Consider the following 13,724-nt stretch of genomic DNA (forward strand, 5'->3'; position numbering starts at 1 on the left):
AGGGGTTCTCCCTTTTTCTCGGAGGTTGCTACCAGATTGAGCCTCTTGGGAGATTTTGGCTAGCATTTCCTCTTGGCACATTTGGAGAGCCAGATGCACAGAGGCCTTGGATGACACCTAGATACACCCATCACAGGTGTTCACGGGTATTTGGAGTGACACGGTTCACACTTTGATAGCGATATAGGCTAGCATGCAGGGCCCTTCACGGGCAACCTCTTCTAGGAGGACTGTATTTCTTCGAGTTTGGAGGGGTTCTCCCTTTTTCTCGGAGGTTGCTACCAGATTGAGATGACACTATGAGCCCCAATCCTTTCTTTTTGGCTCTTGAGCTTTTCATGCATTGCATGGTGTATCCCGTATTCCTGTATGCAGCTTGCTCTAACGGTTTTCTTTAATACTTAATAGAAGTCTCATTTTTTGCCACAAAAAAACTTCACATGTGTGGTTTTCTCTTTCATGTTCTACCTTTGTTGAGATTTTGTACTGGTTTTTCAGCCTCCTCCTGTTTTTCTTCATAACTCCTCACGCGTTTGGATTCCTCGACTTCCGTTTGGCCCAATGGCTTCCCCTCTGCCTTCCCTTCGCAGTGATATGCTTTTCCTTCCGTGCGTTTGGTAGAACGGGTAGAGCTGAGTACTTCTTTTGCTGGTCGAATTTACAAAAGTGGCTTCTTTGCTTCTACAGCCTTTTGGGCCTCTCCTCTTGCAAAGCTATTGCTTTCTTCCCTTCGCAGTGATATGCTTTTCCTTCCGTGCGTTTGGTAGAACGGGTAGAGCTGAGTACTTCTTTTGCTGGTCGAATTTACAAAAGTGGCTTCTTTGCTTCTACAGCCTTTTGGGCCTCTCCTCTTGCAAAGCTATTGCTTTCTGTTGAATTTCGAGTGGTCCCATGCGCTACTTGATCGGTTTTTCTTATCCGTTTGGATTCCTCGACTTTCGTTTGGCGTGATGGCTTCCCCTCTGCCTCCCCTTCGTAGTGATATGCTTTTCCCTTCGTGCGTTTGGCAGACCGGGCACAGTTGAGCACTTCTTTTGTGCAAAAGTGGTTTTTTTGGGACCTTTTTGCTTCTACAGCCTCCTGGGTCTCCTCTTGCAAAGCTATAGCTTTCTGTTGAATTTGAGTGGTCCCACGCGTTGGTTGACCGATTTTTCTCAGTTTTGGAGGACTTTGTGGCGATGAAACTACTCCAAAACCTTCTCAATGCATTCTTCTCTGAAGCACGCTTCTTTTGAGCCCAAGAACTTTCACTTCTTTGCGACAGAAGTGCTTCTTTTCTCAGTTTTGGAGGACTTTCCGACAATTAAACTACTCCAAAACCTTCTCAATGCATTCCTCTCTGAAGCACGCTTCTTTTGAGCCCAAGAACTTTCACTTCTTCGCGATAGAAGTGCTTCTTTTCGCATTTATCCGTGGAATTCTTGTTGGTCGGCTCTTGTAAATGCTCTTTCTTTATGCCTTTGGACTTCTCTTTGGTTGAGAATGCAATTGGGCATTGGTTACTATGTCCTCTTGGCGATTGAGGACTTGGTTCGAGTTTTCAGGGCTTGGTGAGTTATGATTTTGTTGCTGCAATTACTTTTTGCCATAAGCTATTGGTTGGCCTCGCGTGCCATCTCTTTCTTGGTTCACAGGTGCCCAAGCAATGCTACATGAGTCATTCTTTGGTTGGGTACTTTGTTGATTTTAATTTAGAGCTTTGAAAATCTTTGTGAATGCCATCTGGAAACCACTCAAAGAGAGTGCAGATGGGGTGCAGTGTGATTGCATCTGGACAGCCAATGAAATTGCACTCGAGAAAGAGAATGCCTTTGGATTGAGCCTATGGGTTAAGTGCACTTATGTGATGGTGTTCTATGCTTGAAAGCCTTGCGAAGGCTCAGTGAATTGGTGCTGTGTGCTCAGTTGCAGGGAAGGTCTCCCAGATGCAACTTGTAATCATTTCACTCTGAAATATAAATAAATATCGAAAGGGGCGCCACAGTGTTTGGGGCCAATCGGGTGCACTTGTCTATGTTGATTGAGCAGAGGCATTCTAGCCTCCACTCCTTTTATAGTGGTTTTGTTTGTGAACAAATGGGTAAATGTCAAATGGTGATCATGCAATGGTTAATGGTTGTGATATATGCTTTGTGAGCTGTAAATAAGTGTTGAAGTGATTAAAGGGTCCATTGCTCTTTGAGTGATTAGAGGCCGGTTTCATTGGGCATGCTGCTGTGAAGCCATCTCTGCAACTTGTTTGAGATTTGCAACTCTCTCTCACACACTGTGTAAGCAACTGATGCACTCAGCCTTTGCTTTTTAAAAAGAAAGTACCTCAACAAGAGGTGTTAGCATCCATGTCACTTGTCAGAATGCGAGGCATCTTACACGTGCACGCCACGTCATCCTTGCATGTGGGTCTACCACATTAGCTGACACGTGTCAGAATGACACGTCAGCATTGTTTTGTGCACTGTCACGTGTCGTATGTGCCACGTCAACAACTCTGAGCTGGATGTCATGTCAGTCACTTGTCAAAACCCCTTTGCGATGTGTCCTCTTGTGCCACGTCAGCTTAAGGTTCCAAACCTTGGTTGAGTGATCTGCATCGAGCGTCACGCCTCCCGACAGGACAGAAGCACTTCTTCTAATTGCGCTCCGCGTCGCCAGCCCGGCCAACTATATGGTCATCTTCTCCAATGTATCCGCCTTCCATTTCTTTCAGCAACGAATGACGAAAGCACCCGTTCAACGCAAGCACCTCTCAATGATAGCTTGAGCGTCAATCTGGTGATGCAAACCTCCACCCGTGCATACCCGTCCGCTACCTTTTCCATTAGTCATTTGGTGGCTCATCCGTTAGCATCTCTGGAAGGTTAATGCCAAATTACCCATGAAGCCTTTCATATTCCCGAAAGAACAGACGCCGCTTTGGTTTTTGCGTACTAACTGTCGATGACAACCTTCCCTCTAAGCCTATTCTTCGTTAGGCATTCTTTCATTGTTGCGTTGGAGATCCCAAGCCTTACCAATTAATTCCTCTCCTTTGTTAGAATCGTCACAGTCTTAAAAGGCTATAATACCAATGCAATCCCCTTCGTAAAAGACTGCAAATGCACTTTCACAAGCTCTCCATGGAATCTCGTTGATATAATTGCTGCAAATATTTTCTCTTATGTTCTCTTTCTCTCCCTCTACAATTACACTTGGGCCGAGGACAATCGTAGGGCTAGACCCCCCCGAAGGTTTTTATTCATGAAGAGAGAAGTCTGTTACAAGAGTTTAGCGTGGAGCTGTCTGATACAAATTCCAACGTAAATCAATTACAAGAGCTTCAAGCTCATTTTGAATTGGCAACATGGCACTTGTCTAAAATCTAGACTAAGTCCTATTACATCCCTTTAAGGGCAACTCTGGAGTCTTCGAAGCACTTGGTCACGCGAACTGTCTCCTAGATGCTTGCTAGGCTCCGTAGCGCTTAGGAAAATAAGCCTTTCTAGTACCTACAACAATTAATTAAACTGCCCCACCATGGCATCTATTAATTATTAGCGCTTTGCATGCAAATAACACATTGTGGACTAATTCTAGTCACGGTGGGCGTCCCCATTGAACACATGTGCACATATAACAAATATATATATAAATATATTTATTCTCTGGTTGACCTGAGTCAACACTCTTGATTATAATTAAGGGGCTTTGACCAAGGGTTGAGGAGCCTTAATTATAATCAAGTCTCTCCAACCGAAGTTGGCACAACTCGGTTAACCGTAGTCTCGTTGATTGAAGTCAACACTCTTTGATCGTAGTCAGCTCTGTGGCTCTCTGGTTAACCGCAGTTAACTCTCTTGGTAATAAACCAAGTCTCCTCGACCGAAGTCAGGCTTACTTTACCAGAGTCAAGTATCTTTGATCGTAGTCAATTCTTTGTTCATTAAAAGAACTCTTTGACCATAATTAACATAAATGAAAACTCTTTAATTATGATCAGATAAATGGTCAACTGTACTTTGACTAACTCAGACTAAGGTCTCAGAAAAGCACATGAAATGGATGAATTTTTTGTCCATGTTTCATTTTCAAATACTTGGAGCTTAGAATAGAGTGGTGGATGTCCTATCTCGAAGACCTCAAGTAAATATTGTTACCATTGCGTACCACAGGGATCTTGAAGAGATGAGAGAGCAATATGCTAGTGACCTAGACTTAGCAAATGCAGGAGGGGCAGTCTACAAGTCAATAATAGATGAAAGATGGGTACCTAATGAAGGATGACTGCCTGTGCATTCCTAGAGCTGAGATGGAAAATTCTAGAAGAATGTCATGCACCTCCGTATGTTGGACGTAGACGTATTGCAGCTACTACACAAGTCTTGGAGAGATATTTTACCGGTGAGCCATGCCTAAGGATATACATAAGTTTGTTATTACAGAATGCCACACTTGTCACAAAGTTACGTATAAGAGACAAAAGGAAGGTAGTCTACAGATGTCTCTTGTTAATGGGAGACTAAAGCACTAGACTTTTTCTTTGATTTGCCATGATTAAAGGCAGGGAATGATGAGATATGGGAATTAGAGACAGATTCAACAAACATACCTATTTTATTCAGGTGCGTAAGACCATCAAGGTAGACCACATGGCCAAGTTGTCATGGCTCAGATCTTTAAGCACCATGGTATGCCAAAGTCCATTGTTAGTCACCGAGATCCTTGACTGACCAGTCTATTCTGGAGAGCTTTATTCGATAATATGGGGATGAATATGAGTTTTTCTTCTTTTTTTCATACCGATGGTCAGAGTAAAGTAGCAAATTCAAGTGTGTTAGAACTTTTGAAATGCTACGTGGCTGATCAAAAATCAGGTTGGGAAAAGTACCTTCCGCTAGTGGAGTTTGCATAAAGTAATACGGCTCATAGCCCCACGGGCAAAGCCCATTTGAGATCATATATGGAAAGGTCATTTTGCCACCAATCTTGAGGACCAAAGATGAGATATTTGCAGCTAATCAGTATGTTAGGGAGCCAAGTGCGGACAGCAATAGAGAGATCTCATGAGAAACATAAGAAAGCTTGTGTAGATAAGCACAGGAGACAGTTGAAGACCTCAAGTGAGGGGATTGGGTACTTTTAAAGTTTGAGAAAGCTAGGTTTTGCAAGCTTAAGGGCAGAGAGAAACTGTCTACCAAGTACTATGGCCCCTTCCTAGTCACAGATGAAATCAATGAGGTAGCTTACGGATTAAAGTTGCATAAAGTAATATTGCTCATAGCTCCACGGGCAAAGCCCATTTGAGATCATATATGGAAAGGTCATTTTGCTACCAATCCTGAGGACCAAAGATGAGATATTTGCAGCTGATCAATATGTTAGGGAGCCAAGTGCGGGAAAAAATAGAGAGATCTCATGAGAAACATAAGAAAGCTCCAGATAAGCATAGGAGACAGCTGAAGACCTCAAGTGAGGGGATTAGGTACTTTTAAAGTTTGAGAAAGCTAGGTTTTGCAAGCTTAAGGGCAAAGAGAAACTGTTTACCAAGTACTATGGCCCCTTCTGGGTCACAGATGAAATCAATGAGGTAGCTTACGGATTAAAGTTGCCAGAGCATTGGAAGGCTCTGCAAGGTTAAGGCAAAGAGAAAGTGTATGCCAACTGTCTACCAAGTACTATTGCATCTTCTAGGTCAAAGAAGAAATTTATCAGGTAGCTTAGAGATTGAAGTTGTCAGAGCATTGAAAGATTCACAATGCTTTTCATGTGAGTCTTCTAAGAAATATCAAGGTTGGAGCCTACAAAATCCATAAGGGAAGATCCATCCAGAAGTGGATGAGTTAGAGGAGATCCTCCAGCTAGAGCATATTGTATATCATACAATATGCAAGAGACCCCAGGGCAATGTATTTAATAGGTACGTTGTCAAGTTCTAGAATCATTCCGCATTGAATGCCAAGTGATGGATGAAGACATGTTGTTTGATTATCCACAAGTTTTTGATATTTACAAAGAGGCTTTTTAGTTGAGGTCAACTGATTAGAAGTCAAGGGGATGTCACCAAGTTGTAAATACTCCAAGTTGATCTTTTATTTGACCATAGTTAAAGAGTTTTTCATTTATTTTAATTATGGTCTGAGAATTTCTGTATTTTGTGTAATCATCAATCTGTGTCAATGAGGCTTGACTTTGGTCAAGGAGTCTTGGTTTCAGCCAAGGAGGGTTGACTTTGGTCAATGAGAGTATTTGTGCTGGTTACGGTCAGAAAGATTGACTAGGGATTAGTAGTTTGACCTTGGCTAAGGTTCTAAACTAGGGTCAAAGATCAACCTAAGTATTTCTGTTTGTGTGCACCGGATTGCTTGGTGGGGATGCCCAAAGAGACTGTTTTTTATTGCATGCAAGTGCTAACAATTAAGGGGTGTTATGGTTGAGTGCCTTTAATTGATAGTGTAGGTACCAAGAGGGGTTTATTGCCCTATTTTTATGGAGCACATGTGCATCCTAGTAGAAGCCTACTCCTGTGTGTGACCAAGGGACTTGGAGGGCTCCAGAACATGCCATTCCATGGCATATATCTAGGAAAGTAGCTGGGATTGTGACAAGTGGCAGTTGCCAATTTCAAGGAGCTGGTTCTATCCACTCTCTCTTGTAAGACATGTGAAATGGCTGAAATAGAAGACTCGGACTAGACTATCATCTATTTTCAAATATGCTGGAACATCATGGCTGAGTTTGCCCTTCACCTCAGGAGTGCCAACAGAAACTCAGTGCGGAGACTTTGTATAAATGGATGCTCAAGAATGTGTGGGTGTGTGGATTTGTATGTGTGAGTGTATATGTTTATACTATGGTCTATACCCACTGTTGGGCATTGATTACGTCAATGAGGATGTCATAGTAGCTAGTCCCTGCTATGCGTGATGGAGTTTATGGTTTCAACCTTATGAGTGACTATCATGAGATTGAAACTGCACTATGTTGTGTTTTTAGAGAATGAGTTTGGGCATGTCCCTGGATTCATCGAGATATATGCTAGAACATTGGGGGAGAGTCAAGCATGCATGTCGGAGTGCCAAAAAACTTTGATGGATTTTTGAGATAGCGAGCCTGACTTTTGTGAAAGGAATTGATTGACCATCAAAGAAAGATCTTGAACATGGCGCTCAAGCTAGCTAGATATGCCTTTGTTTATGATAGTTATCCAGTCTATCCTTAGGTGAAAATAGCACCCTTTCACCCACCTGTGGTTCACACTATGGAGGTCAGTTCAGTATAAGTCCAATTAGGTGATTAGGGTCCATGAAGTTACAAAAATCCCATTTCTAAGGTGCATAGGTCACAAGCGCACATTCTGAGCCAGCACAACTATCATCACTTTCAAATCATTAGCATAACACGACATGCACTAAGAATCACATAGTTGAAGCCCAGGAAGGTTGGCATGTCAATCAAATTCTAGAACATGTCCCATAAAATTAAATTTTCTGCTATAAGACTAATGCAAAGACTACTAAAGCACCACGCCTGCTAACACCTCGTATTTATAAACATCCAATTTATAGCAGATTAAGATGCAATACTGCTTCTACGCATAGGCTATTGTTGCTCACATGATGACTGGTCAAACGTCAACAAGTAAAACTATGCACTGTTTGTTTTTCTCTGAGCATTCAAATGATATGTGTTGATGCTTGGCTACTAGAGTACGAGTGATGAAAGGTCTTTCCTGATGTCGGTTCAAACATGCAATTGAGTACTATCAACATGCACAAAAAAAAGCGTATGGGTGGTCCTCAGCTTCTTATCAAGTAGCCACAGTATTTTTCTGGTTTATGAAGGGGTTGTATGAAATGTGCCATGCTTTAGACTGCTTAGAATTGACCCTTGGGTCACAATTCCTTAATTCTGAATCAGATATCTATTTAGTGAAGAAACCTAAGAGGCGACCGGAGGATGAATACATGCAATGTTCATGTGCGCCAGCAGGTGGCATGCAGGAGTCTTGTGGAAGAGATTGCATTTGTGGGTAATGATTTCGATGTGTCTCAGTTGTTGGGCCTCTGTTTTTGATTTATACTTTCAAATGTACAGCAGCTCATATTTGCAGCTTGGAATTGGTCTCAATCCACTGATTCTGGGATCTCTCATATATTGGAATTTTCAGCTTTTGTACTGGCTGAGGAATTACTATAGGGCATTCTGATTCTAATTTATAAGCCTTTTTGCCTTTTGATTTAGGTAAGAGATCCTAGTTAAGTTGCATAGTAAACTTCTTAAGTTTCTGCATCTAGATTTGTTAGGGTCATAGCTCTGATACTAAGAGCACCTTCGTGGGCACGACAATGTTCGGTGTGGGATGCGAGGACTTGGTGTGTTCTCTGCATTGTTGCCAGTACAGCATATCTGATATATTTAAAATCTGGTCAGGATGCTGCAATACAGCTGCTCCTCCAGTTGTGGTTGTGGAGATACATGTATGAATCTTCCATTCCAAAAACGACATGGACGGAAGCTGCAGCTCATGAAGGTGAGAAAAAATGCAATGAATATTATCTTCTATCATAACACATTTCCTGTCTGGATATTTGTGGTTTGTAATTTATTTCTTTCTGGAAGAAACATTAATACTATTCTAACAAATACTATCATGTATTCAGACAGACAAATGTGGATGGGGCCTTATAGCAGCTGAGGAAATCAAGGCAGGGGATTTCCTTATAGAATATGTTGGCGAAGGTGATTAAAACATACATTTTTCGCGTAGTTTTTGGCAGTCAATGCAGATTCCAGTTTCTTATTTCTTTGATTTGGAGTAACCTGGAGAAAGAATAAAAGGGCCTTTCTTTTTCAAGTTTTAAATGTCAGTCATAGAGGATATTAATGTTTCAAAGGGGTCTGGTCTTCCCTGTGATGTTCATATGAAGTTATTGATGATAAAACGTGCGAGGAGCGACTGTGGGGTATGAAAGAGCGTGGTGAGAGCAACTTCTACATGTGTGAAATTAGTCGTGAAATGGTGATTGATGCGACATTCAAGGGCAATTTATCACGTTTCATCAACCACAGTTGCTGTCCAAACAGTGAACTTCAAAAGTGGTAATAACTCAGCTTCTTTGTAATTCTTTGTTTGTTTGGAAAACTAATTATTCAGAGTTGCATTAATGGCTCTAGATTTCTATGCCTCTCTCTCTCTCTCTCTCTCTCTCTCTCTCTCTCTCTCACACACACACACACACACACACACACACACACACACACACGCATGCACGCACAATGCACGCACACACTTATTTTTTTGGGTAAAAGAAAATATGCATTAAGAAAGCATTTATGTTCATAGCTGTCCGAGAGTGGTACAGCTGCGACTCATAACTAAAAACAGTAATTATAAAAAACTTCCAACTAGGCCTGAGGAAGGTCTCTAAAGGAATGAGCATCCGGTAGTGTACTGTGTGTGTGTGTGTGTGTATTTGCTTTAGCACACGCGCTCGCGCACACACAACGTCTGCGTGCGCATGCGTTGGAGATGTCATTGAGGCAGTTTTCTTTACACCTCCGTCTTGTCTTGTATGTCTCTCTCTTTAGCTTGTGGATTGTCTTTGCTAGGATCAAATAGAAGGAGAACGAGGTTTGGAATAGCTTCATGGGTCCCTTGTGTACGAGTGAGGAGGACAAGCTCGACAATACGAAATATGCCTATTGGAGGCTCAACATGAAGATTGGTTTGTCTTATCCATAAAGATTTTTGGGAGCTTGTTCAGGGCTATGAATGGAAGCTTGAGCATCCCTAGAGCTCTATCAACTCGGATGTTGACTGGGAGGACGAGTTTTAGGAGGAGGTTAAGGATTGGGAGGATCAGGATTCAAAGGCACATTCAGCTTTGGTGAGGACAATCACAAAGGAGGCTTCTTTGGCACTCTCTAGGCTCTATCTATGCTAGAGGATCTCTATGCTAGGGATTTGACGATGTGTGCGTTACCTTGTAGGGGTAGTTGTACATCTCGAGCTCCCTAGGCGGAGCTCGATGCAACCTTTCCTGATCAGTGACATGCTATGCGTGCTGCCCTTACCATGAGTCATTTGGCGTCACTAATTCTTGCGAAACTCCCTCGTGATTACAACATGGTTGCCCGAGCATTGAGGTGTCATATCACATGTCAGCTGGACCTTAATGGCCTAAGCTTCCTTGTCCTTGTGAAGGAATCAATCCTTGTCTCCGAGGGAATCCTCAAGTTCACTTTTGGTGGAGGTGAAGCACTTTCTTCAGTGCATAATAAAATGTGGAACAAGTATTATAAATGCGGTAAGAGAGTGCATGTGGCCAGGTATTGTCAGTCCAAGAAGAAATCTAAGGACCCAGACACAAAGTTTGACTCTTATTCCCTATTTGGTGGTGCAAGGTAGTTGTTGCCAAGAGTCTTCAGATTACTCCAACCTTCTAGCACTGGTTCGGGTCCCCCTACGGGTATGGGTCACAGCCAGAGAGGGCAGGTGGGAGGGAGTGCTAGTTGATAACGGCCTCGATCATTTGAAATTGTGGCAAGCAAGGTAACAATGTAGAGCTATGAATCAGATGAGTCCAGGTTTCATGGCTTGGTGGCGTAGGTGGTTTGTGATGTGTTCACTAGTGGATACAGGTTGTGGTGGGTACCACATATTTTTCTACCCTTTGGGAACTCAGTGGGACTTGCTTGGGGAATCACAATTGGGGATGACTTCTTCTTTGTTCAAAGGTGGCAAATCCTTGAAGCTTCTAAAAACCTTTCTATTGGTTCTCCATCCTTTCCCCACCTTCAACGAATTAGCTATAGTCCTCTCGCCTCTCTCATAGAACAACTTCTTAAACCATCCTTAGCTGTCAAACCCAAGATTACATCCAAAAGATCTAAGTCTTCCTCATTCGGTGCCCTCACCGAGGTGAATTAAGTATGCCGGTGCCGGAGGGTCCATGGTTACATCTTCTTCGTCTTGCTTCTTTAGATTATATGCCCCCTAGGAGTTGATTTGTGTGCATCTCATAGTGAGTGAGGTTTGTTTTAGGCTAGGTTTATCTTTGAGTGGAGGCCTCTTCCGAAACTGTACATAGGGCTGAATGGCCCAAGACGTAGGGCTACCTAGCGAGGCCATTTTAGGCCCTAACCCTAGTTGTGTCAACTAATCAGTTTGTCAGGTCAATCGACCAGGCCTGGTTGGTTTGCTGACCATGGACGGCCGCATGGCAGGCCTATATAAGGCCCTGCCCCTCTCCTTTGCTGAGCATATTGTGGAGCATTCTACTTTTCCTTGTTTGGGTGATTCCCTTGCTGTATATATAGTTGCCATTGCCTCATTTCTGTGTCAATTCTCCTCCTCATAACGAGATTGATAGCCAGTGGAGCATGCCTCGAATTAGTTAGAATCTGATAAAGACCCTTGTGACCTTCACGAGTGAAGGTACCACTATGTCCACTACCCCACGGTGATGTACGGTGTCGGTCCGTCACAATCCTTGTGTTGTTGGATTCAATCCCCCACGGAAGGTTGAGAAGTGTAAATATTCTGACAAATTGAGAGTAAAGAATGGAGTTAATCCCTTTGCGAAATCGGGCCAAAATATATGATTCAAAATGGATCTATGAGGAAGAGTGCCAAAAGATTACGATTCAAAATGGATTCATGAGGAAGAGGTCTCTCTTTGGGATCGACTCGCGCATCTAATAGTTGGCTAATTGGTAGTGGGACGTGTACCTGGTGTCCCACCCATGCCAAGGAACCCAATCACAAAAGGCCTACATCTTGGAACCAGGCCGATTAATTTTGGAGCAGCCTTGTGGTAATGGAACCAACTAGCAAAAAACATTAATCTTGCAAGAATTTAAACAACGTGGCATAGCAATAGAGTGGTAATTCACTAGTCATTCCAAAAGCTGGCTAGATTTGAAAGAATTCGGACGTTATTTGTATCTTGGGAACCCTCCCCCCACGCCCCCATTAAGTATCTCTTGACCAATCCTTTCTCGATGCCATCCAGTGGTTTTTGTAGCTTACCTTGCCGGCATCCACCTTTTGAACTTTGTTGAGATAAGCCATGAACTAACATAATGCCTTTCCCTCGAGAGGTATCATGTCCGTCTCAGGCAGTAGGAGGGGGTAGGGTGTTTGAGCCTTAACCCCAATTCTCCTATGAGGATTCTGTTCCAATAGGTCCTAGAGAGCCCGAGACCCCATGCTGGGCACACATTATCACTGTTTGTACAAGCATGGTGTATAGAAACGTTCTTATTTCCCAATTCCATAGGTGTGCTTTCCTGCACTTATTTTGAAAGCTGTACAAAGCTTTTAAACCTCCCATGATTCTTATTTCTACACATGCATTCCACTTGTAGTTATTAGTAAATTCCAGCTCTAGTTATTTATTTGAGTTGATTGTTTCCAAAGGCTCCCCTTTGAAAGTGATATCAATTTGATGTATTGCGAGTTCCTATCACCATGACCTTTGTTTTTGCTATGTTGACTTGCATTCATGATGACTTTCTACAGAAGCTCCCCAATGCATTCAAAGTGTTTGCAATTTTTACTTGCTCTTTGTGAATACTTGCTCTTTGTGAAGAAGGCTACATCATCTGCATAAATAAGCAAGAGTAGAACATATCTTGCAATTTTAACGCCTCCCATGATTCTTGTTTCTACACATGCTTTTAAACCTCCCATGATTCTTCTTTCTACACATGCATTCCACTTGTAGTTATTAGGAAATTCCAGCCCTAGTTGTTGATTGTTTCCAAAGGCTCTCCTTCGAAAGTGAGATCAATTTGATGTATTGCGAGTTCCTATCACCATGACCTTTGGTTTGCTATGTTGACTTGCATTCATGACTGTCTACAGAAGCTCCCTAGTGCATTCAAAAGTGTTTGCGATTTTTACTTGCTCTTTGTGAAGAAGGCTACATCGTTTGCATAAATAAGCAAGAGTAGGCCTTAACGTACATTGGTTGTTCTCCCTTTGATCCACAATACAGATTTTCCAAGTCTCTTCTTGTTGATTAAAAAAAAGAAATCTTAAATGTTTTCGTTGTGTTATTAGACATGCAGTTTCACCTTGTGAAGCCTTTGTTCAAGCTGCAACTTGTTGATATTGTGAAATCCGATTTATTAGGTGGTGCGTTGCTCTATAGTCTATCCTTTTGAACATTGCTGTGTCGCAATGTTGACCTAGAACTCTTGGACAGATTTAACATGCAAGAGTGTAAGCCCATAGCCACTCCTATGGAGCCGGGGCTGAAACTCACAATGCATGATGCAGGAGAATCAGTTGATGCCACACTTTACAGTTTGGCTGTTGCCTCATATATCTCTGAGTCCTGCCAGGGAACGGAGCATCAAGTTTACTCTCCCTGAGAGTCTGTAACAGCCAGTTTGGGACTGTTTTTGCTGCATGTATGTCTGCAATTTCTTGCTGCACCACCTGTTCCACTGCCTGTGGAGGGGGCAAGACATCCTGTGGCTGAACTGAAGCATCTGGAGGTTGCTGTAAATTCTGATTTGGATCAGAAAAATCAGCAGGGGAACCCAAAGCAATGGGTAGCAACCCCTCAAAGACATCTTCTGAAGACGAAAGCATTTGAAATTCAGCATGAGTGTGAGCTGAATTTTCAGAAAATATCACATCTCTACTTACTATGATTTTGCGTGTAGCAGGATTGTAGAGACGGTACCCCTTGCTTTCTGCACTGTATCCAACAAAAAAGCATTTGATGGCTTTATCT

General features: G+C 42.5%; 1 protein-coding gene across 1 annotated transcript in view; it reads left to right on the forward strand.

Annotated features, from left to right (window-relative positions):
- The window catches only part of LOC147886106 (histone-lysine N-methyltransferase ASHH3-like), a 53,257-nt gene that overhangs the window by 24,123 nt on the left and 15,410 nt on the right, over positions 1 to 13,724 (forward strand). The window contains exons 4-7 of the mRNA XM_087395695.1: positions 7,894 to 8,005; positions 8,407 to 8,506; positions 8,637 to 8,715; positions 8,904 to 9,075. Coding sequence (XP_087251821.1) covers positions 7,894 to 8,005; positions 8,407 to 8,506; positions 8,637 to 8,715; positions 8,904 to 9,075 — 463 coding nt within the window. The remainder of the gene's footprint in view (positions 1 to 7,893; positions 8,006 to 8,406; positions 8,507 to 8,636; positions 8,716 to 8,903; positions 9,076 to 13,724) is intronic.

Source organism: Dipteris shenzhenensis, chromosome 24, assembly GCF_047967505.1.
Source record: "Dipteris shenzhenensis isolate YYH24624 ecotype China chromosome 24, Dip_SZ_1.0, whole genome shotgun sequence".
Lineage (NCBI taxonomy): Eukaryota > Viridiplantae > Streptophyta > Polypodiopsida > Gleicheniales > Dipteridaceae > Dipteris > Dipteris shenzhenensis.